The sequence below is a fragment of the Simochromis diagramma genome, unplaced genomic scaffold, assembly GCF_900408965.1.
Source record: "Simochromis diagramma unplaced genomic scaffold, fSimDia1.1 OVJJ01000816.1, whole genome shotgun sequence".
Classification (NCBI taxonomy): Eukaryota; Metazoa; Chordata; class Actinopteri; order Cichliformes; family Cichlidae; genus Simochromis; species Simochromis diagramma.
The window spans coordinates 16,073,727-16,095,847 of NW_024386908.1; the positions used below are offsets into that span (position 1 = coordinate 16,073,727).

The following is a 22,121-nucleotide window of genomic DNA, read 5'->3' on the forward strand; positions in this document are numbered from 1 at the left end:
ATAAATTTAATGGCGTAGTGTTGCGTTATGAAAAATTTCTGTTATGACACTGTATTTGTGGCTTTATGTCTGTGATGTCACTGCTGTGTTTTGTCTTACCCTGCAGACATAAAAAAAAAGTATAAAATCACACAAAACAAACAAACCAAAACAAAAAACTCCCGCCTCTCACCCTCACATTTGAGCCCCTGCTTGGCGAGCCCCCACAGCAGAGTCCCGCAGTGCTCGCAGAAGGTGGGACTTTTGTAGTTGTAGACTTTAAACCTGTGAGGCATGTCGATCTTGAAGCGCTCCTTGTGGATCTAAAAACACATCGCACACAGATTGACACGGAAGGCGTCAGTAACCAAACACCTCTCATATGTAAACGGCGAGATTTATTTATTGGCGTTAAGTTCTCTCATGCTTTCGTACACATGAACTCTCGCTGACATGGAGCTGAGGAGGAAGTGAAACGAGGGAAAGAAGATGACATGAGACCGGAGCGCCTGGTGTGGTGATACCTTGGCACAAAGCAACTCTTTCATTAGTAAGCATCAGAACCATAAGCTCACACACTTCGCTCTGTGTCACCACTTGTGGAATTTCTGTCGGACTGGAAGAGATGTGCAGCGTCATGAAGCAAATCATGTGAAGCAGACACTCACCATTGTTTCCTTGCTGTTTATGGCTGAACCAGTGCATTTGGCGATAACTTTGTCTATGCATTTTTTGTGGATTGCTGCATTGCACTCTAAAAGACAGAGAATAACCACGTGAGGAAGAGTTACGAAGGCTAATTGGTAGATTACAGGACAATGAACCGACACTCACGTCTGCACTGGTAACCCTGCTTGTTAAGACCCCTGCAGTGGAAAGAAAGAGAGATGAAATGACTAATATGATTGGGAAAAAAACAAGACTAATGTGAAGATTTGTGACTTCTTGGTTTTTTGCATACCAAACAAACTCTTTGCATACAGAGCAGAAGGTTGGCTGAGGAAAGAACGTCGCGCTGAACTCGTGACACTTGACCACGTGAACTTTGGCCTGCTTTATGGCGCCGCGTCGCTGGTGGAGGGTGAACAGACCCTCTCGCTCACGCTCGGACTCCGGGTCTCCGTCCGTGTGACCCACAGCATCTGAAACACGTATTACAACTTTAATTTCAAAGAAGAAAAACAAAACAATGGAAAAAGGTACAGTTTGATTCGGCTTCTGTGGACAGAGTGGTGAGACGCCGCTAAGAACACAGGATTTCACAGCAAAGTTTCAATTTCTCACCTCCTGAGATGTGTTTCTTACTAACAGCAGATTTTATCTTGAAAATAAATCTTTCCTTGCATTCCCATTTCAGCATTTAAGGCCTAGATTTCTTTCATTAAAGCTACTTTCACTTACACTCATGTTACAAGGGGTCACCACAGCAGACAGCCTCACCTATCTGAGTTGACACTAGCTTTGGTTGAAAATTAATTTCATGATGAATTTTTTAAAATTTCACCTCAGTTGACTGATTATACAATTTGTGTTTATGAACAGCTGAGTAGGAACAGCTGTTTTAGTAGCTTGTGAATGCAGATTGTGGACTTTATGTGTACGGTTTACACCGGTTGTTGTTTGCAAACTAACTTTTGGGTTTGGGTCAGGAAAAGATTTGGTTTGGTTAGCTAGCAGCCTTCTGTGGTCACCTGAAGTTTGCGTGCAAGATGCTGACTTGCCGGCATGCACCTGACCACTACTCCACTAAATGCTAGTCAAGGTGTGAAAAGTGCAATGCAAGCTGGACCTTTCACCTACGTTTGCATTTTTTGAAGCATGCTGGTCGCTGTGAACCAAACACGTTCTGTTTCTGATTTGTGTCTTGTTCAAGTTTCACTGCTGCTCGGTGCTCAGTTTGTGAGTGTTTGTTTATTGTCCAGTTAATCTTTACTTTAGTTTTTATTAACAACATCGGAGAAGCGGGCTGGACATTGTTTCCAGGGAATACATTTCATGTTTAAGAATTCTTTTAAATCTTTTTAGCGATTACAAAAAAAAATGTTTTACAGAAAACATTCGTCGAGGGAAGAGTTACAAACGTCCTCCTCTGAGACGCGTTTCTCAGAGAAAATGGCTTCAAACTGTTGCTTATATTTAAAAAACTGGTTCTGGTGATCAGTCTGTGCACATGGACAGGACACTGTATTAACAGTCAATGAGTGAGCAAATTAGTTGCAAATAAAATTGTTGTTGGATTAAAAAAACAAAAAATGTGCATTAATTTCTTTGTTATCAATAAATCTGTTATTTTTTTTGCTTTGTAATCGATGATCTGATGGGACCTCTGTTGTGTTTTCCACTCAGCTTGTGTTGCAGTTTCTACTGTCATCAACCATCATAGTGTTTGGTATTAGATCAAGCACAGTCATCATGTATGACTAAAAACTGACTGACCAAAGCTCAGTATGACTTCCATGTGTCCTAAGAGAGCAAACATGCAGAAAATGATCCTAAAATGTTGAATTATTCCTTTAAAACTGCTTTAAACACTGCATGTGACTTTGAATCAGCTCAAAATGTTAAATTTCTATCATTATCCTTCAGTTAGAGACAGGAAGACACCAGTATGTGTTTGCTCGTTGGAGGAAGTGTACCCATCACTATGCCACCTGTTGTTCCCTGCAGTGATTTCCTGTTTGCTTGGTCTATATTTACAGATACACGAGACAGCTTCTTACTTCTACTTCTCAGTGCTTGGCATGGTGTTAATGTCAGGAAGGCACCAGTGAAAGCACAAAGCGCCCGCACAACCACCTTACAGCCAGCAGGGGGCAGACGGTCAAAACTCTTATTTTTAGCTTAAGAAAATCTAATTATGATGAGACACTTATGGGTGCGCCTTCGAAAATGAACATTCACAGTCACTTTTCTATATTTTTACACCTACTTGATTATTAATAATCCTCTAGGACACAGTAGCTGGCTGCCAGCTACTTGTCTGGCCGCACAAAAGTGATGAACACGCCACTTTCGGCATTTATACAGGAATAATACTGAGAATAGAAAGGGAAAAAAAAGGGTAAGACAGAAGTTAAAACAGCAAAACATAAAACAACTGGTTTCTGTATTTTTAACACACCTGCCTATTTACTCATAAAAACCTTCAAATAAATAATAATTTAGTGCATATTAAAGTTTAGCGGACCTATGTGCATAATTCTAGAAGTGAAGCTGATCAACTCTGAGGAGCACATAAAGAGGGACCAGGTGAGAATTTCACAATAATGCAAGAAGGCTCTCTGTGAATTCAGTATATTTTGAAATGATCATTCTCATCGTTTCTAATTTTATATTATCACGTCACTCTTTTGCTCTCTTTACATTCTGACAAGCAAAGACTAAAAAGGTGAGTTTTTTCTGATATCGGGCTCCTTTTAGGTCTTTCATGATCAAACTTACCTGTCACTTTTTTTATACAAAAGTTGGTGCTCTGACACACACAACAGCCGGTAAACAGTAACTGTCCCTTTTTAGAGACCTACACAGCTGGCAGAGGCGTAATTTACAGGTTTACTAGCCAGGAGACTTTGTCTCGTGTCCCACAGGCACCCTTTGTTTTCCACTTTCCTTGCTTTTTGTTGTGGTTAATTACAGAATAATGTTGACATAAATGGAAAAAAATATGCAATTAACTTTTGGTTTTCAAAATAATAGATATTTTTCAGGGTAACAAGTTAAAATGATTTGATTTTGTTGTTATTCTTCCTCGTGGATCATAGAAGGAACGGTGTGAACAGGTTTTAGACTGGGATTTGGCAGGTGGGGGTACATTAAGAGTCTGTACAGACTGTGATCAGCTGTTCTGTGATGCTACACCCAAACTCAATGCTCTTTGTGGATATAACAAACTGAATTCAACAAGATATAAGCAGATGTTACAGAAGCTATATGGCTGATTTCCAGCCCGTAGAGACGAGTGAGCTCGTGCAGCAGTCTGGAGCCATCTTTCATTTTGTATATTTTGCTATGAAAACGGGAAATAGGTGTAGAGATTTACTGAAATGTGTGTAAACCTACACGGCAACACAGTGTAATAGGAAAACAGTTTTTAAAATGTTAACAAGCGTTAACAAGTTTTTTTTTTATGCAGATGTGTTTTTACTGCATTGGCAGTGTGTTAGGGACTATTGTCATGCTGAAAAATGAAGCTGTTGCCAATCAGACACTTTCCAGGTGGTACTGCGTGGTCAAGTTACAAGGATTGGACTGAAAAAGAGTGAAAAAGTAGCTAAAGACAAACTTTGGAAGACCTTCAGAAATGCTACAGATCAATCACTCAAAACAATATAAAAAATCACAAAAAAGTTTGGCTTGTTGGAAAAGATCAAGAAATGAGGGGTGGCTCAAAAAGTTTGCACAAGACTGTATAAACTGTAGAGTTCAGAGACTGAATCTAATCAGCTTAAATACAGCTTGACGTCTGCTACCCTTAATGTAACCAGTCCAACATAGTGCATCACTGCAAACTTTACCACAATACCACAAACTAACATGTGTAGCGTGCGCTTAACAGTTTCCATGCAACCACTGAATAACAAAAAAATAGTAGAATAGAACTTCTTCTGCAAGAAACTTCTATTTTTTTAATGAAAACAAAATTCAGCAGCACATGATTAATACATCCAGTATCTCAGTATTTAAATCTGGTACGGTCTCCATCAATCATGCAGGATTTACATTTCCCATTTATAAACTTTCACTTGCTGAGCAGTCCTCATTTCTGAAAATAATCTTGTATCTTACTCTTCCTTCCTCTCTTTCTTATATGCTTTTCCTTCCTTCAGTGTTGCACATTAATTTTTTCTCTCTCTCTAGGAAGTAAAGCATCGCTGTCTTTAGCTTACAGACACATTGCTGTGTGGAAAATTGCACAAACTGTTTATCGGCTGATATTTGTTGAGCTGTTTGAAAAGTCGCAAACTCCATTAATGCTCACTGCTCTGCTTCTTCTGCCACTAGTGAGATTCTTTGATACTGCGACCACAATCTTGCCTCTCCGCTATGAAGGCATCACAGGGATAACACAAACCATGACCTTTACATGTAAGCGGTCCTGAGATGCCATTAATTTCATGCACTGGGTTGCTTATTAGCTATAATTAACCATGATTTGAAGGGATTCTCATTTTAAACCCTGCATAATACAGATGTGGGCATCTATAAGCACTGAGCCTGTTAAGTCATTAGTTGGCACGCAGTTTGAACACACTGTCTCTGTAACGACAGACGACTGACTATGTAAAACCTTTTTTGCTTCCACTCACCTGTTAGATTCAGGAACTAAAAACTAGAGTCAGAAAAAGGTCACAATTTAAAATTGGTCTCTTCACACCCCGCTTACTGACAAAAGATGAGCTAGTAGTGACCATACTCACCACAACTGATATAATCCAGCGTGTCGGGGCAGACGCTTAAGGACAGCTTGTGTAAACAAACCACACTAGCGGTTTTGACAAACGGGCACTAATTGCCCCAGGGGTGAGGATGAGATGTTTCGCATCACTTATAGATTAGTCAGATTTTGAAATCCCTGGACTTTAAGGGCTGAAATGGTTTTTCTTCCCGTGTTTAAATCTTTCTACACAGTCGAACCACGTCACATGTAAATCTGAGTTTAAGCATTAGACCCACAGGCGACAATACTAGGCAACACTTCTAAAGCTCGTCCTTTGTGCTTCTGGTTTCTCTGTCCTGTCTTGTTAGTGCACAACACCAGAGGAGTTGCTGTTAGGCTGCTTCCTGAGACTACAGCACTGTGTGTGTGCCAGAGACAATTTATGTAAACCACATAAGAACAAGTGGCTCTCGCTGCAATTTTATCAGACTTTTGTGAGGCAGTTCTTCTTATTTGGCTCCGAATTCAGTAAATAACTACCGAGGGGCAGCAAGCTGAGGTTTGAAGGTCTGATTCACTCACCACTTTTCTCCAGATAATATCTAGCCTCCATGAGCATGCGTCCCTGCGGCTTCAGCTCCAACTGAGAGAAAAAGAAACGAAGAACAAAGGGAGACAGAAACACACAAAAAGAGATATTTTAGGAAAGAAATTCATGAGAAAATGACAAAATGAAAAGGGAAGGATGTGAATTCAGGAGGATGATGCATATACGTCATGCTCCTTAGAGGCAGTGACACATGCAGAAAGTCTGGCAACAACACACACGCATAAAGAACAGGCTGAAGGAGCGTATTTGATTAGTTTGGTTTAAGAGATCATGCCGCGAAATGTTGTGTAGTGCCACTCACAACCGAGTCTGTCCAGGAAGTGATCTCTTGCTCTCTCTAACAAAAAAAACTCAGCAGATTTCACCGAATGACCTGCATCTAATTAAAAGAACAGCTTAGCCCAAATCCATGGCCCCAAAACAATCAGCAAATCTTATGTTGGACAGTTTCTTGGAGGAACTATTTTCTTTCTAGTTAACTACAGAAGTACAAGACGTAGGGGCGCATCTACCCGTGAAAAAAAGCATCATGCTTGTGACAGCTGTGACGAGATGAAGACATTAATGAAGTCCTGCCTCGGCTGAGCTGTAATGTTAGTTCTTCACGCTTCCTTTGGTTGGCAGATGTAGTACTCAGCTAAACAAAAGAGTCTTTTTGGATACAAGCCTGAGGGAAAATCAAGCAGCAACCTTGGGAAAAAAAGACACACGTATGTAAAAAGAACAAAAACAAAAAAAAACACCTAAGCGGTTCCTCTAATGGCCACTTGAGGCTCACTCTAAAAGTGAGCCAGTCCCCATATCATCTATTGATGGTTTCTTTCTTTATAAAAACTGCACAGATGGTGACTTCTTTTTTATAACTCAGTCATTTGGATGCTGTTAAATCTTAAACTTTGGGGTGCAGCATCTTTGAATGACAGGTGCGTGTCAACAGCATGGTGACTTTGGCCGTGAGCGTCCCAGGCCACACCTCAGCGAATTCAGGTTGACGCAATTGGGGAAATGAAATAAAACTATCTCACAAATAACATGGCTCCAGCAAGGTTTTGTTTGGTGAAAAATTATAATTCATATTAATCCCACTTAAGCGTCAATTACATGACCTCTCGGCAACCAAGTAGTGAAAAATTCAACCAGTTGTTGTGAGAGTTTGGCTGCTGTTGCTAGGTAAAATTGGTCACAGCAAGGTACAATTTGTGTTTACATTGGCCACTAGTAGATTGCAGCAGTGCCCAAAGTTTGGTGGCTTCTCTGTAAACTGTTGCTAAACTTTGAAGAGTGTGATGCAAACCAGAAACTGAGACCATTCACGTTCAAAGTAAAGCCTGCACCCCTTTGAACCATGTTGGTTTTTGCAATATGAAACAACTTTTACTTTGAAGGTGAACAGTCTTCATTTGGGTTTTTTTCAGGTTTCTCTACTACTCAGTGATTAGTTAGCAAGTGTTTGCAGATAAGTTGGTGTCGTCCATGCAGACTATGGATGACTGTGCCAGTCTGCTAGCAACTGAAACCCAAGGAGACTCTTTTCAACTGATTTCACCAAAAACATCAACTTCCAACAACCACATGCAAACTGGTCAGGAAACACACATTTTTACCTAACAATTGGAGGCTGTCCCTGAGTGGGTTACTGAATTGTCTCTAGGCCTGTGTGGCCAAGGGATGGGCAAGTTTATGGATACAGTTTGCTGACCAAGCTAGCAGTGTTAGTTGATAATATAGCACTTTCCCCTCTTGGTCAAGTATGTCAAGTACCCCCCCACAAAACAACTCATCTATGACCCAAACACAAAGCTAACAAAAAGCAGCGTTCAGGAACCAACGGATAATGTGATGGTGGATTATGTCAGTCATATATCTATATATAGTCTACAGTAGAAACCTGTAAACATTTCCCAAGAGATTAAACCTGTTAATTTCTTCCATAAAAGAAGCTGGATTTTGCTGCATGATAAGGGTTTATTTCTTATAATGATACCATTGTGATGTAGCCTTCTTTTCTCATATTGAGAGCAGTTATGATGCCAATAATTATGTCACAATCATAATATGATCCAGAAAGGTTAATAAAAATGTAATAATATCTGTGGTAATTAGTTAAAAACACTGAAGTTGTGCTGGGTGTTGATTGTAAGACAATCTGTGTTTCATATCATAAGAAAATAACGGTTGTAATAAAACAGAAATAAAAGGATTTTCTTGTTTGGTTTTCTGTGTAGACATGATATAAAATAATCTAAATGAGTTACCATGAAAATATGGGACAACTTTGTTCTCAGTACGTTGAAACGGTCACAGCAGGAGAAGCACAGATGTTGCTTGTTGATGGTGTTGTGTGCACTGGCTCATTGACTTTGCTTACTAGGACGTGGATTAGAGCCATCATTAAAGTAATTAATTTAACCGAGGCTTCTTTTGCTATGATCTAAAAGCCGTTAGTGTTTTGATTTCAGTGCATATGATGATGCTTATTACAAAAAAACCTCTTATTTTTTAATAATTTAAAGGAGGATTACCCCTTTAAACGCATCTGCACATCTGGATTTCTTTTTGCTTGCGTAACTAAACAGCTGGTCTGTCACTTCAAACAAGCGTGCGCTTGTTTGAAGTGACCAATCCATCCTGATGCACTAACCCAAATCTCCAGCTTGCCGTTCTCCTTTTTGCACCGTGTTGCCAGCGAGTCCAGAGCTACCGTGGCCTCAGACTTGAGCTCGGCTGTCCGGTCTTTTACCATCACATGCATGATGCGCCCGCGGTGGACGTGGGCATCAAATGTGGTGCTCCAGGGCGGATACATGGTGGGCTTCTTCTGCTTGTACACTTGACCCTTCTCTGTAACGAAAAAAAAAAAGAAATAAAGGCCACTTCTTTATAGGCAGGACATGAGATAAAATTGACTCTTATTTCATTGCACAGAAGTCTTTTTGACAGCAGAAATCACTTCATAGTCCACACCACAGAGCTCCAGTGTTGTCAAGAAACTATTAAAGAAACAGATACATGAAGCACACTTCTACACACACTCCTAAGGATATTTCAACTCTATCCTCCACGCACTGTCCTGCTTCCAGAAATGCTGACTACATTTACTCTTGTTTGAGCAGATAAAAAGCAAACAGCGCTCAGCTGTTGGTGTATTGCTCAGCTTCATTTTCAAAATGAAAAATTAGTTATTTGTAGATTTTGCAAACACCTACATTTTCAATTGGAATAAGTGGCTGCATGTTTCTGAGAATGAGAATAAGAAAGGTGGAAAGCATTAGGTAGATGTCTGCCAGGTGACAGACTGTATTTTTATCCATTTGCTCATGATGTGACATTTGATCAACATTTACTTTTAAAATATTGTGTGGCATACAGTTTTCCAAAGTCTGGCTTTTATCCAAAAGAGTACCACAAGCATAACTCCTAAACATCCAGAACTGAGTTAGCATTATTTGCTATGAATTACTTACAACATCACAATGAATTTTTTATTTTCTTTTAGCTAGAAGACTGAAGTACAGTCTCTGGTTATTACATGTTTTAAATGATTTGTTCTGCAGCCTCTTATGAAGTACCCCACTCATTATCTTTGAAGCTAGTTGGTGAAGTCCCACAAAATGTGGTTGCTAACAAGTGGCTAAATGGTTCTGATGAAGTTGTTGGGAAAATTTACTGTTACGTAGGTGAACATGGGAACTTTGCAGGGGTGGTGTTTTTGTTTACAGCCCACTGTTAGTGTTTTGCTTCTTGCAATTGCATTCATGCTTCAAAAAACATAAAAGAGACACCTGTTCATCGAGGCTATCTTGCTCAAATCTCATTAGCTTTTAGCCAAGGAAGTGGGGTGATGCTAACTTCCAGTTTGACCTACAAAATAAAAGTCATGCCTGCAGCACTTTAGAACATCTGCTGGGAATGATGACATTGTGTGTCAGGGACAGGTTAACCTGTCTTTTGCTACCTACACTTCGACCACTAGAGAAAATGTCATCACAAAATCACAAGCTCTGGAGATTTTGTCCCATAACAAATTTGAAAATACCACAAAGAAAAGAAAACACTGCTGTTTTTGACTGTTTTAACCATTACAGACACTGAAAAAGGAAATTAATAAGTTAATCTTAAGTGGTCTGGACAATTAAAACTCTTCTATTTGTCAGTGTAGAGAGATTTAACTACGTATTTTATTCCTGAGATATTTAATTATAAGAAAAAGTGCAATTTAAACATTACATCTCAGTTTTTCTACATGATTGAAAAAAGAGGTGCTTTGCGCTTGAATTGTAAAAAAAATAAATGTCTAACATTACAGAAAAAAACTCATCAAAAGCTCATTGCACATTCCGCCCTTTAATTATAAAATGTAAAATTCTAGTTAATTGACAGAAATTCTTTTTTTAAAAACTTTGAGCCCACTGCAAAAAATCACAAGTTTCTACAGTAGTCAGTGAAAAAACAGAAAATATGTGTTATTTATTTGTTTATGTATCAAGCTGCTCTTTAAAGCCAGATTCATGACCGTCTTTGATCCCATGTGCTTGTTAGTGCTGTTAGACATTGCACTATGTTTGAATATTTGACCACCCAGCAAGCAGATTATATCATCATTCAGAGGGCCCGGTGGCGCCAGTGTCCGGCAGCCTCGCCTCTGTCAGTGCGCCCCTAGGGCGGCTGTGGCTACAATGTAGCTTGCCATCACCAGTGTGTGAATGTGTGTGTGAATGGGTGGATGATTGTGTATAGTGTAAAGCGCTTTCGGGTCCTTAGGACCAAGTAAAGCGCTATACAAATACAGACCATCTACCATTCACTCTGAATGTTGACAGATTTTCAATTGCATCATATGGCTGGGAGGGAAAGAAAGCCTTTGTAATTCACATCTGCTGATTTTTCTCTGCAATAACATCTCATATATCCACTTACATAACAGCCACATGCTATCCTGCTGCTTCAACAATAAAGCCCTCTAAGCTTTTTACTCCCAAAGTGAGCCGCTGCCTTCTCCATCTCATCGGCTCATTGCCTTTCTGTCCATCGCCTTTGCCAGCTGCTGTCAGAGCTGATTAAAGCACAAAGAGAGGAAAATGTGTGTTTGTCTCCCCAGACGCACAGGATTTATCAGACGGTGTCTTTTTTATTTTAAAGGTTTCCTTGCAGCATTAAGCAAAGTGCATGGTGATGTTTTGGCTCCATGCAGTTGTCAGTCTGTGTTCTTTGAAAAAGCACAAAGTGCTATTTAGAGTTTGTGCGCTCATGTCTTCGCTCTTTTGAAGGGGCTTACATTTCCCTCTCTGTATATACTGTCGGTAAAAACGCACAGAAACACTGAATGGGACAATGAGAAAGAAATCCATCCAATAAAGCAAATCTGTCTGCTGTGTTTGAGCTTCAGATCCCCGGCTCATCAGGTTTGCCTCATTTGAATAAAATTCTAAAGTGGAATTCACTAAAAATGATTTGCTGTTTGAATGACCTGTTGAGTTTTCATGAATACATGTCTCGCTGTCAGCATAGTTCGTGAAAAGCAAAACCAACAATGAGCTGATTTAACTAACCAGTGCTGTCTGTGCTTCCAAGAACTGATATCTATGCCACAGAGTCCTATTGTTGTCCAGGCCTTTTGAAAACACATCAGTGACATAAGAAATTCTCCTCGATTACCATAATCACAGACTGTATAAAAAAAATGGACGTAGCCACTGCATCTCGCTTCCAGTGATCTTAGGGCCTACCCTAACTCGTACCCTTGTTGTGTTCAGCAAGACTTAAAAGCAGCGATTGAGACCATACATAGTTCATATAAGAATTAAATAAGGGCTTAAATCAAGAGAGCCAAAGGATTTTTCTGATAGTCTTGTCCTGGCAACCACCTAATGATGAACTTTTTTTGTTTTTTTTTTTATTGATGTGACTTAGCACTTATTAGTAGGGGTGGGTTTTTATAATCGATTTATCGATTAAAATCGATTCTGGCTTGGATAACGTAAAATCGATTCATTAAAATCCTGAATCGATTTTTTAATATAAATTTATTTTACCCGAAATGCCAGAATCTCAGGTGAAATCTCACAAACTTTCAACAACCACCAAACAGTTAAGACAGTAAATGAGAGCAGGTACACGGATTCTGCACAAAGACTTAAACACACAGCGCAACCAGCGGATCAGAATCTGTTAGATGTCGCCTTTCTCACGGTCGGGGCTGAAAGCCGACAGCTTGCTGACTCTGATCTGTCGGCGGGTCCGTGCTTTGTGTTCACGCCCTTTATGCGCTGATTCTAAAGCTGTTAGTTTGATCTCTCTCCAAACAATATTGACCGAACCAGCAGCAAAAGAAGATCCAAACTACGCTTCACATAAACATCGTCATGTATTCACTCTGACTTTTACTGTTTTGCTTCCACCATGATGCACAGCTCTCTCTCTCTCTCTCTGTACTTCATTATTCGCTTGCTTGTTACACAAGTCTACTGTTGTTTACAGCGCTGTCAGCCGCTGTTTTTTTCCCTTTTACATTCTTCCGAAAAGAAAACCTAATTTCTGCTGTTCAATACTGAACAAATGTAAACTTTTTAAAATTATGCAAAATGCAAAACGCCGTATCTCTAATAAAACCGCTGTAACTTCAGAGTAGGGATGGGTATCGTTTAGGTTTTATCCGATACCGGTGCCAAATCGGTACTTTTGAAACGGTGCCGGTGCTCAAACGGTGCTCAAACCGGTGCTTAAAGAATGGAGAACACAAAATTGGTCCAAAAACCTCTCATGTTCAGCTGTTTTTTTGTAAAAAGATAACAATGTTAGCCTTTTCTGCAGCTATGGGGCATATATGGTATCACTCTTGGCTGGAAGCAGTGCTTAAACAATGGAAAAAACACAAACTTTGTCCTAAACCTCTCATGTTTAACTGTTTTCCACTTTTTCTTTGGTCATTTTAGCCTTTTTGGCCAGGGTGAAGGGAGTATCTGCCATCAAACAAGAAGACAGCCGCATGTAGCTATGATGATGTTTGCTAGTTCACCTTACCTGCATTAATGTAATAACGTGGTTAGCCTACTCAACGTAAATTACACACGAACAACATTAAGCTACTCACGCAGAGAAGAACGGCTGCTGCTGCATCATCATCCGTCATCATTTCTGCTACACTGGCAGGGCTAGGGGCCAGGACTACTCTTCGTGTTTTTGGGGATGTTGCTAACTCCGGGTCTGATAACCGGCACCACACCCGCAGTAGATGCGCTCGGTGTGAGGTCTCGCAGCAAGCTATCAAATACGGCGCATTTCTTGGCTTTTAAAAAAAAACGCTTTGCGTCGCCAGGCGTTTCATCGGATTCGAGGTGTTACCTCCTTTGACAGTATCAGCTTAAAGCACTTGTTGCTGCTGAGTTTGCATATTTTGCTGTGAAGTACAGCCAGACTTTTGACCGCTTTGCCTTGGACATTTTTAATCTGTAGCTCTGCTCTAAAAGAACGTACGTACCTGGGCCCGCCTACTATCCTCGGAAACGTAAAATGATTGGTTAGAAGTGTATCACAGCTCAGGAAAAAAAAGCACCGAAATAAAGCACCGAAATGTGCGCTGCTTTTCGGTCTGGTTACTACCGTTTATGTCAGAACCGGTGCCATCATGGCACCGGACACCGGTACCCATCCCTACTTCAGAGGTAATGTTCATATGTTGATTAATGGTTTTCTTTTGTTTTTGATGTACTGCAGAATATTTTTATAAAATCCAGGCCAGGAAAATCACCTTCATGTTTTTCTGTGCTTTATCTTCAGCTACTTTGACACAAAGGCCTCTGCTGTGATGCTCACACCTTTGATAAAGTCTTGCATGTGTCAGCTTCCTTTTTATAGTTACAAAAATATGTAAATGTACTGATCTGAATTATAATATTTCTGACTGTCAAAATTTCCCAGATTCAAATCGAATTGAATCAAATCGAATCAAATCGAATCGTGGATCGAATCGATTCGGGACCTTGTGAATCGGAATTGAATCGATTCTAGAAATCAGTGACGATACCCAGCCCTACTAATTAGCATGTATGCACATCTCTGCAGTTTACTGATACAACTGTACAGTCTATATATGTGCCTTGTTAATTAGACTGGAGAGCATGGGACACCATCCTGTAATCTGAAAAGTTTGGTGAACCATGCTGGTTTTGGAGCAGAAGTAAGCACAGTTCAAATGCTCTGCCAACCATCTTTCATATACAGTCTATGGTATTTACCGTTCTGCTTCGGTGCGGAGTGCGGAGAGACACATGACTGGATCTTTCTCATGCTGTTTTTACATGTACAGAACATGCTGGCCTTATTTTGAAAGTAAGAAAGGATTTTACTTAGTGCAGATACACATTTTGTATCTGTGTCTGTATAAATGCTACTGATAATATATTTTAACTTTTCCTGACTAAATTACACAAGAAATCTAAAAGTGGAATCATTTGAAGCCTTATAAACTTCATTATACAGGAACAGACACGAGTTATTTGGCACAGCCATGCGTACCATCATGCCAACGCTACTTTTGAAAAAACAGCACTGTAAGAACAGAAAATCATGCGGCTTTAAAGTGTTGCACTTGTGGACGACTTGCTGTGCTTGGCAGAGTCGAAAACGGAGAAACCTAAAGAGAGCCTGAACACACTCGACTAAAGGCGACTTCAGTCACTGTTATTTGAAGATGAAATAAGTCACAGTGAGCCAAAAAGGGCCTGATGGGAGCTATCTACTGTTTTTTTTTTTTTTCTAATCAGCTCTTCATTTCATGCTGCCAGCGAGCATATGCTCCTCATAAACACTGGAACACTGTTTAACGTAATAAACGGCTTTTCCCTTTTTAAGGGTACTCTTTGTGATGAAGTAGTGGATGTCTTCACTTCATGTGAGTATTTCAGTTTAAGCACATCATAAGATCAATGACGCGTCCACTCTTTGCTTCTTCACAATGTTATGACTCATCCATTAAAAATATATACTTTTAATCCAAAGTAAAGTGAAACGAAACTAAATTACATTTAGTTCCCCGGTGAAAGTGTAAGTGAAACACACACACAGAGTGTCGCTCTGCTACCCTGTAGGACGAGCGTTGCGGTTACATTGAAGAGGAAAAGAAACATAAGGACCCTCCTCTTTCCTCTCAGTCACACACTGTGTTTAACTTTATCCTGCACTCATACTCAGCAGTGGTTAAACTTAGCCAGATGCAGAACTAAGATTTCTGCTGTGAGGCTTTATCACGCTGGGAAGTTTCCCACAGTTGTGACACTGGATGTGAATCAACAACCCAAAAGAGAGCTTAATGGGCATACTGGGCTTACAGTATAAGCCCATTAACATTTCTATTATTTAAAAATGTTGTTGAGTCCTTGAACATGTAACATTCCTGCTATATGAGCCATCCAATACCTCAGATTCTGCAGACGTAGCCGGAAAGACTTACTGGAACTGTATGTCAGCGTCCTTCAAAGTGAAAGTAAACATAGCTGATTCACTATGAAAACAGTTACAGATAATCAGTGAAGCGTTCTACGCTGTAACCTACTACCACAGTCACAGTCGACATTTTCTGTTCCCAACACACACTGTTGTTGCTTCACTGAAAACTTCCTGAGCATCATGGAAAACCTTTCTTTCTTTCTTTTTTCTGGTAAAAACCCAGTGAGCATAGTGTGGGTTTTTATGGCAACCCTGTCTACAGAAGGGCTGCGATCCTGTGAAATATTAAATAATATTTAATAATAAACTTAGTGAGAATGAGTGATTTACAAGATGTTTAAATTCTAAAGGGGTCAGTCCATCGCAAATCAACGTGGGCCTTCAACATGACCGTCTCAGATTTGCATTTAAAAAAGTCTGCAGATGTTTAATGACTGCAAATATGTTACACAACATATATTAAAAAGAAAAAGGTTTGTCAACCCACTTTTACCCCTTTGATTAACATGTGTGAACATGAATTTAAAAAAAACAACAACTATTTTCCCTGATTTTTGTTCCCATCCAAATGAACCAAGACCTGTAATTTGGGACAGATGCATCCAAAAATGTCAGCCTATGCTAATGTGAGATGGAATGACCCATGTGTGAGCTAGAATAATACAAAGACGACATATAAAAAGAAATGTCATCCTTACGATTTGAATGTGAGCAACATACAGACCAGAAAAGTCACGTAACGCTTGACTTTCCTCATCAGGTTAAGATTTAGTTGCATATAAACAGGCAATTTATTTATATAGCGCTTTCAGAACAACTCCCAGATGAACACACAGTGTTGTACACTTGACATGCCAGAAATGATACATTGAATAAGTTAAAAAAAATAAAATAAAGATAAAAAAATTTAAAAAATAAGATGATAATTAAAATGACATTTAAAATAAAATCAGCACAAATAGCAAAAAATAAAATAGTATAAAATGATCATTAGAATTACATGTAAAACAATAAAATGAGCACATTAGATTTAAAACAATAAAATCAGGGTCATACTGTGTCATATGTCAAGGAGTAAAAATGGATTTTAAGACTTGTTTTAAAAGTGGACAGTGAAGGGGCCTCTCTAATGCGCAGGGGCAGATTGTTCCAGAGATTAGGAGCAGCAATAGAGAAGGCCCTGTCCCCTCTGAGCTTTCTCTTGGACCTGGGTACCTCCAGGAGCAGCTTGTCAGCTGACCTGAGAGACCTGGGGGGTGAGTAAAGATGCAGAAGCTCAGAGAGGTAAGTTGGGGCAAGACCGTTTAAACATTTAAAAACAAACATGAGAATTTTAAAATGAACTCTAAGATATACAGGCAGCCAATGGAGTGAAGCAAGGATGGGAGTTGTGTGTTCTCTTTTACGAAAAAAGATACCAGAGAGGTATTTAAGAGTCTTTAAGAAGGAAAAAGGTGAATGTTTAAAAAAACTGAGAATTTCATTATATATGGTAAATATATAAACAGCATGACCAGGTAGTGGAAATGACTGCTTGGGCTCAGGAGCTCTTTATTTTTAACTCTACCACACAAACAAATTAAACTACAACAAGGTCCTGAAATTCCAGATCACTTTCTCTGGACACGAGCTCGTTAAGGATGGACTGAGGCGACTGGAAAAACCTTTCTTGTCATCAGACTGATTAGAAATTTGAATTCATGAAAATCACAGATATCTGTTTCTTCAGAGCTGAAGGCTTGTTCAGTTAAAAAGTCTGTGTCAGTGAGGATAAAGAGGAGCATAGTTGCTTGGGGCCTGGGTAACATTTAGTTCTTAACATTTGTGAAGGCAGCGCTAATGATGAACCATCAACACACGCTGCCATCGTGACACCATTTGTTTCCCGAGGAGATTCAGTAAGATGGTGCCAAATCACATTTTGCATCAGTGTGCACAGCAGCATGTAAAAGAGTCCCGGTGTAAGCTGGTGGGCCCGCAGCTCACACCTCAAAAACATTTCACCAGTTTTTGAAACTAAAAAAATAGCCAAAGCGAGGCTGCTGATCATCTTAAAACCTACACCAAGCTTATAACACTGTCAGCACTGCAACGACTGCTCTCCCTATAGGCCTCAAACACTTACACTCAGAGTGTTGCTGTTAAAAGTGGTGAGCAACATTGCACAATGGTAACCAAGCCCATGTTCCCACGGTAGCTGAGGCAAAATGAGGATAGATTTTTAATGAAATTAACATTTCTAGCATTTGACAAGCTGTCTTTATGGTATTTCTGCAAAATTCAAAGTTAAAATGAGTTGAAAATAATTGGATTCTGTTCCAAACTTGTTTTTGTGGAAACATGCACAGAGATTATTACTGAAGTTGATTCCTATATATAAATATCTAATATTTCAAAAAGTTAAAAAAGAAAGGATTAAGTCAACCACATGTAAAGATAATGTCTTCAAACTGTTTGTTTGTTAGAAATCTAAAGCGAACAGTTTTACAATCATACGTGTCAAAGAAAAGAAACAAAGTCACATTTGTGAACATAAAAGCAGTCAATGTTTGGTGTTTTTCTGGATCAATAGCTAAATTACTGAATGAATTCTGAGCTTGTGTGGCTACGAAATCCCCCCCAAACAAACAAAGATGATGCAATCGCCAAAACCAAAACATAATTACACATGCCAAAATGTTCCACCTCACTGTGTAATTTAACCCTCTGAAGTTTAAGCTGTCATCGATGAGGACTTTAATCCTAACCGTAACCCTAAATCCAACCCCGTGCTATCAGATTAGGTCATTTTTGTCCTTTTTAAAGTTGCTCTTCCAATTTTGGCCATCAAGGGGCAGAAAAAGGGTTTGGGGTGGTCACCAGCGACCACTTAGACCTCAGTGGGTTACAGTCAGGGTCTTGTGGATCCACAATTCCAGTGTCTGTAACCACTGTTCAATTAAATGCTCAACTTTCACTTGATTGAATGGACTCAAATTAAAATGATTATTATTTATAGTCACTAACCTGTGTCAACGGCCTCCTTCATATAAACAGCACAGTATGGGTTCAGCACCTCCTCATGATAAGCCAGACCCGGATCAATCTCAAAGTGGGAAAATCCGATCCGCAGGAAAGGCGACATGTCTGCAGACTTTTACCGTCTGACCGCTGCTCAAATATCCAAACAGCCTCCACAGATGCGCTCCGGATGAAGTCCTCTTAGTTTGAATAGATGAGAAATAGATGAGATTTGTGAGCTTTGAGAGCTCGTGCACTGGTGTGAACCACCTCTCCTCCACTGCAGCATGCACCGACTGCCCCTCTTCCTCCACAGGAAAGATGGGCTAGCAGAGGGGAGGAGGCAGGGAGTTTTTTCTTTCCACCCCTGACACTTTAAAGAACCTGTAAAAAGGAAGAGAGAGAGACACAGACATTTCATCACCCGTGACGCCGTAACCACAAGCTCTTTCCCTGCAAACATGTAACTTTTATCTGCTCCAGCTGGCTGTTACAGCAAGTTTTAAAATCAAATCAACAACAAAACTTCTGGTACACTCTCCCCCTGATAAAATGTCTCAAACCACACATTTAATGAGAGGACAGGAACGCATCTGTCATGCTTTGCAGAGTTTCACACATAAAGCACTGCGAGCAATGAAAAAAAAGCAGCCTGCTGAACCTAACTGCACCTAAAAAAAATCCAACCTCTCATAACTTTAGGGCTTGTAAACAAATAATCTCTTTGCTTCGTGCGATCAGCCATGCTAATAATCACAGTAACACACCTATAAATCACTTCCTCTGCGACCGCTGCAGTGTCTTCGACTCGGTCAAGGCCGATGTGACATTTGAGGCCTGCTGACGAGCTCTGTGTGTGTGTTTGTGTGTCAATGTCAGTCCCAGTGGTGGAGAGAAGACAGGGACTATTAATAGAGCTGAAATACTAAACGCAGATGTGGAATATATGACAGCATGCGCCTGAGTCTGCAATATTCATCAGCATTCTTTACTGTAAAGCTTACTGTCCTTAAGTAGCGTCATGTGAACTTGTGTACACTGCGTCAGCGTAGTTCAACATCTTAACAGAGAGAATTTTTTAACTTTTTAGCTCCCAAAGTAAAGCACGAGGTGTTTCATGCAGAATTAGAATTTGAGTTGAACAAATCGAACTAGCTAACGGAAGCTTAGCCCGGGGTCCGAAATCAGCCCGGTGATGACATTGGACAGATTTAGAAATGTGAACCAGTATAAATTTTGAACTTTTAATTGACATTTTCATATTTCACCCAAAAAGTTAACTGAGACATAAAAAATTAAATACCAGCATTAAAATAACAAAAACATTGTATTTTATAACAGTCTGTGAACAGTCATAACTTTTTCTGTAATTTAACAGGTTTATCATGCAGCTTCACAGGTCCGGCCACTGAAGATCAGAATAAATTCCTGCTATGTATGATGTAGGACAGTAATGACAACATGGAAGAGATAGCACATCCATTGTATCCGTGTATCATATAATTATCATTCAGCTCAACAGTAAGGCATTTTTGCATCTATCTGCTTATTGCATTGTTTTAAGAGGCAACTTTTGTCCAATGTTTTGTACTTTGGTCACATCTGCTGATCGCTTTCAGCACAGTCCTTAAATACCACACTGGACTACAAACTTAACACCTGACCGGCATCATCAGGTGGAGGATTCAAAAACTGTACATAAAACCAGCTGAAAGCGTGAGGGCTTTCTCTGTTTGGTTGCTCTGTTTGACCCGTCCCTCCCCCAGTGTCAGCGGATAGCTGTAATGAATGCAGTTTTAGTTTTAAACCAAGGTGGGCATCCTTCACGTCTCTAGTGCTAGGCTATAAATAAAATAGACGTGAAAGTCAACACAAAAAAATGAAAGCTTTTTAATAGTGCATGTTTGAGGTATGTTTGATACAATGCTACTCTATGCGAACACAGTTTAATGTCATGCAGCTACCTTGGCTCATACCACATGCTAATGCAAGCCATGTTAACTTGCCTTTTGAGTAAGTGGCTGTTGTCGCAAATACACTCTTCCAAACTTCAGGTACTCCCAGTGTGGAGCCCCTCTGTCAGTGCCCCCCATCGTGCATTTTTGTAAAAATACTCCCATTGCAAAATATTAAAAAAGCAGCCAGTTTCTGGGAAAATCTACACCCCCAAAGTCTGTGCATTATAAAAGTTTAATGCTGAAGCTAAAGATATATATTCCCTAGACAGTTAGAACTAAAAGGAGAATAAACATTAGGCTTACCATCATGGAGGGAAACAAAAATATAAATTTGTCATGCACAAAATGTAAAGCTATTTGGCAGCTCAGAAGCCACAATTACAGTATTTCATTAGCCATTTCTTAAAAAACAAAACAACAACAAAAAACAAAACTGATTTACCAGGTACTAAAATACTGCACACTTTTAGTAAACCAGGTATAACTTTACTCTCGGAAATGTTGTGGCCTCTTTGAACTTGTGCTGACTGCTTGGTTTGTTCACAATACGTTGGTTTGAGTGGCTGTATAGATTCAGTTACTTATACCATTAAATTTCCATTTAAACCACTGAAGTAGTCAGCGTGGTATCACACAGGGTAAAGAAACCCAGCAGTTATTCCACATTTTAATCCCTGACAGTTTTCTCTATCACACATACAGCAGTTTCTGAATCATAGAGCATTGGGTAGAAATGATCTAACCACTTACTTTTTTGAGCTGTTACTACATAAATTTCGATTTCTTTCATCCTTTTTGAGAATAATCTTCATTTTACTTGAAGTTGCCATTTTTTCCCGAACTCTTACATACTGAGATCTATAATACTGATAATGCTAAGCATGTGAAACTAGGACACAGTTATACTTGTGTTTTTAATACGTTTATGAAAACTTTATAGACTCTCAATTTGAATAAGCCTGAAAGATGTGAAGGTTAAACTTCACTTTTTAATTTAATGTAGCATGTTTTGATAAGTAGTTACGTCCCTATACACACAGTAACATTCGGCGCTTCGTCTGTATATCCTTGGCCCTGATGTTAGTATCACAAGTGCATGCCAGCACTTACGTTCACACACTCCCACACAAGCCTAACATCACAGATTCAAACTTTTGAAATGTGCAGAGCAGCAGCCCTCCCTCGCAGTTTTTCGTGTAGGTTGAACCTGTTGTAAAAGGCTGCGTTCAAGCAGGAGGAGTTAGACTTCCGGTGCTCTGTTACATCAGTGCAACCACACTTCCTGTTTCTGAGCGGTTTAATTTTTTGTTTTTGAAGCCTGACAGGTGGGGCTGTAGCAAATTTGAGATTGAAAAACAAAATCAGACCCAAAACCCTGCTGCTCTAAATTTTTCAAAAAGGCGGGAGGAGGACAGAGAAAGCGACGCGAAGCTGAAAGTTTTCTTTGCGATGCGTTTGGAAGATTTAGGTTAGAAATTATATGTAGATTATCATATAAATGTGAAATGTAAAGCTTTAACCTGACTGCATCAAAGCAAGCTGTACACTGATCTTGGAACATCTGCATTAAACCTACAGTTGCGAGAAGTTTTCTATTAGACCACATAAAATAAAATGTGGTCTGATTACTGATCGTTATTGGTGTTGCAGTAACAGTCAAACACACAAACACATAATAACTGAATAATATGTGAACATAATGTAATAACTTTAAGTGCAAGCTGGAAAAAGTACGTGAACGTCTGAATTTAGT

The 22,121-nt window shown here is 39.6% G+C and overlaps 1 protein-coding gene across 2 annotated transcripts in view; it reads right to left on the reverse strand.

Annotated features, from left to right (window-relative positions):
• Positions 1-22,121, reverse strand: part of prkcq (protein kinase C, theta) — a 37,311-nt gene that overhangs the window by 9,812 nt on the left and 5,378 nt on the right. The window contains exons 2-8 of one of the 2 annotated variants that reach the window (XM_040035701.1): positions 18,417-18,794; positions 8,608-8,807; positions 5,939-5,999; positions 941-1,121; positions 814-845; positions 648-733; positions 173-302 (exon numbers count right to left, since the gene is read on the reverse strand). In XM_040035701.1, coding sequence (XP_039891635.1) covers positions 173-302; positions 648-733; positions 814-845; positions 941-1,121; positions 5,939-5,999; positions 8,608-8,807; positions 18,417-18,534 — 808 coding nt within the window. In that variant the 5' untranslated portion in view covers positions 18,535-18,794. Of the gene's footprint in view, positions 1-172; positions 303-647; positions 734-813; positions 846-940; positions 1,122-5,938; positions 6,000-8,607; positions 8,808-18,416; positions 18,795-22,121 lie in introns of those variants that run through there. The other variant, XM_040035702.1, reaches the window with a different exon arrangement.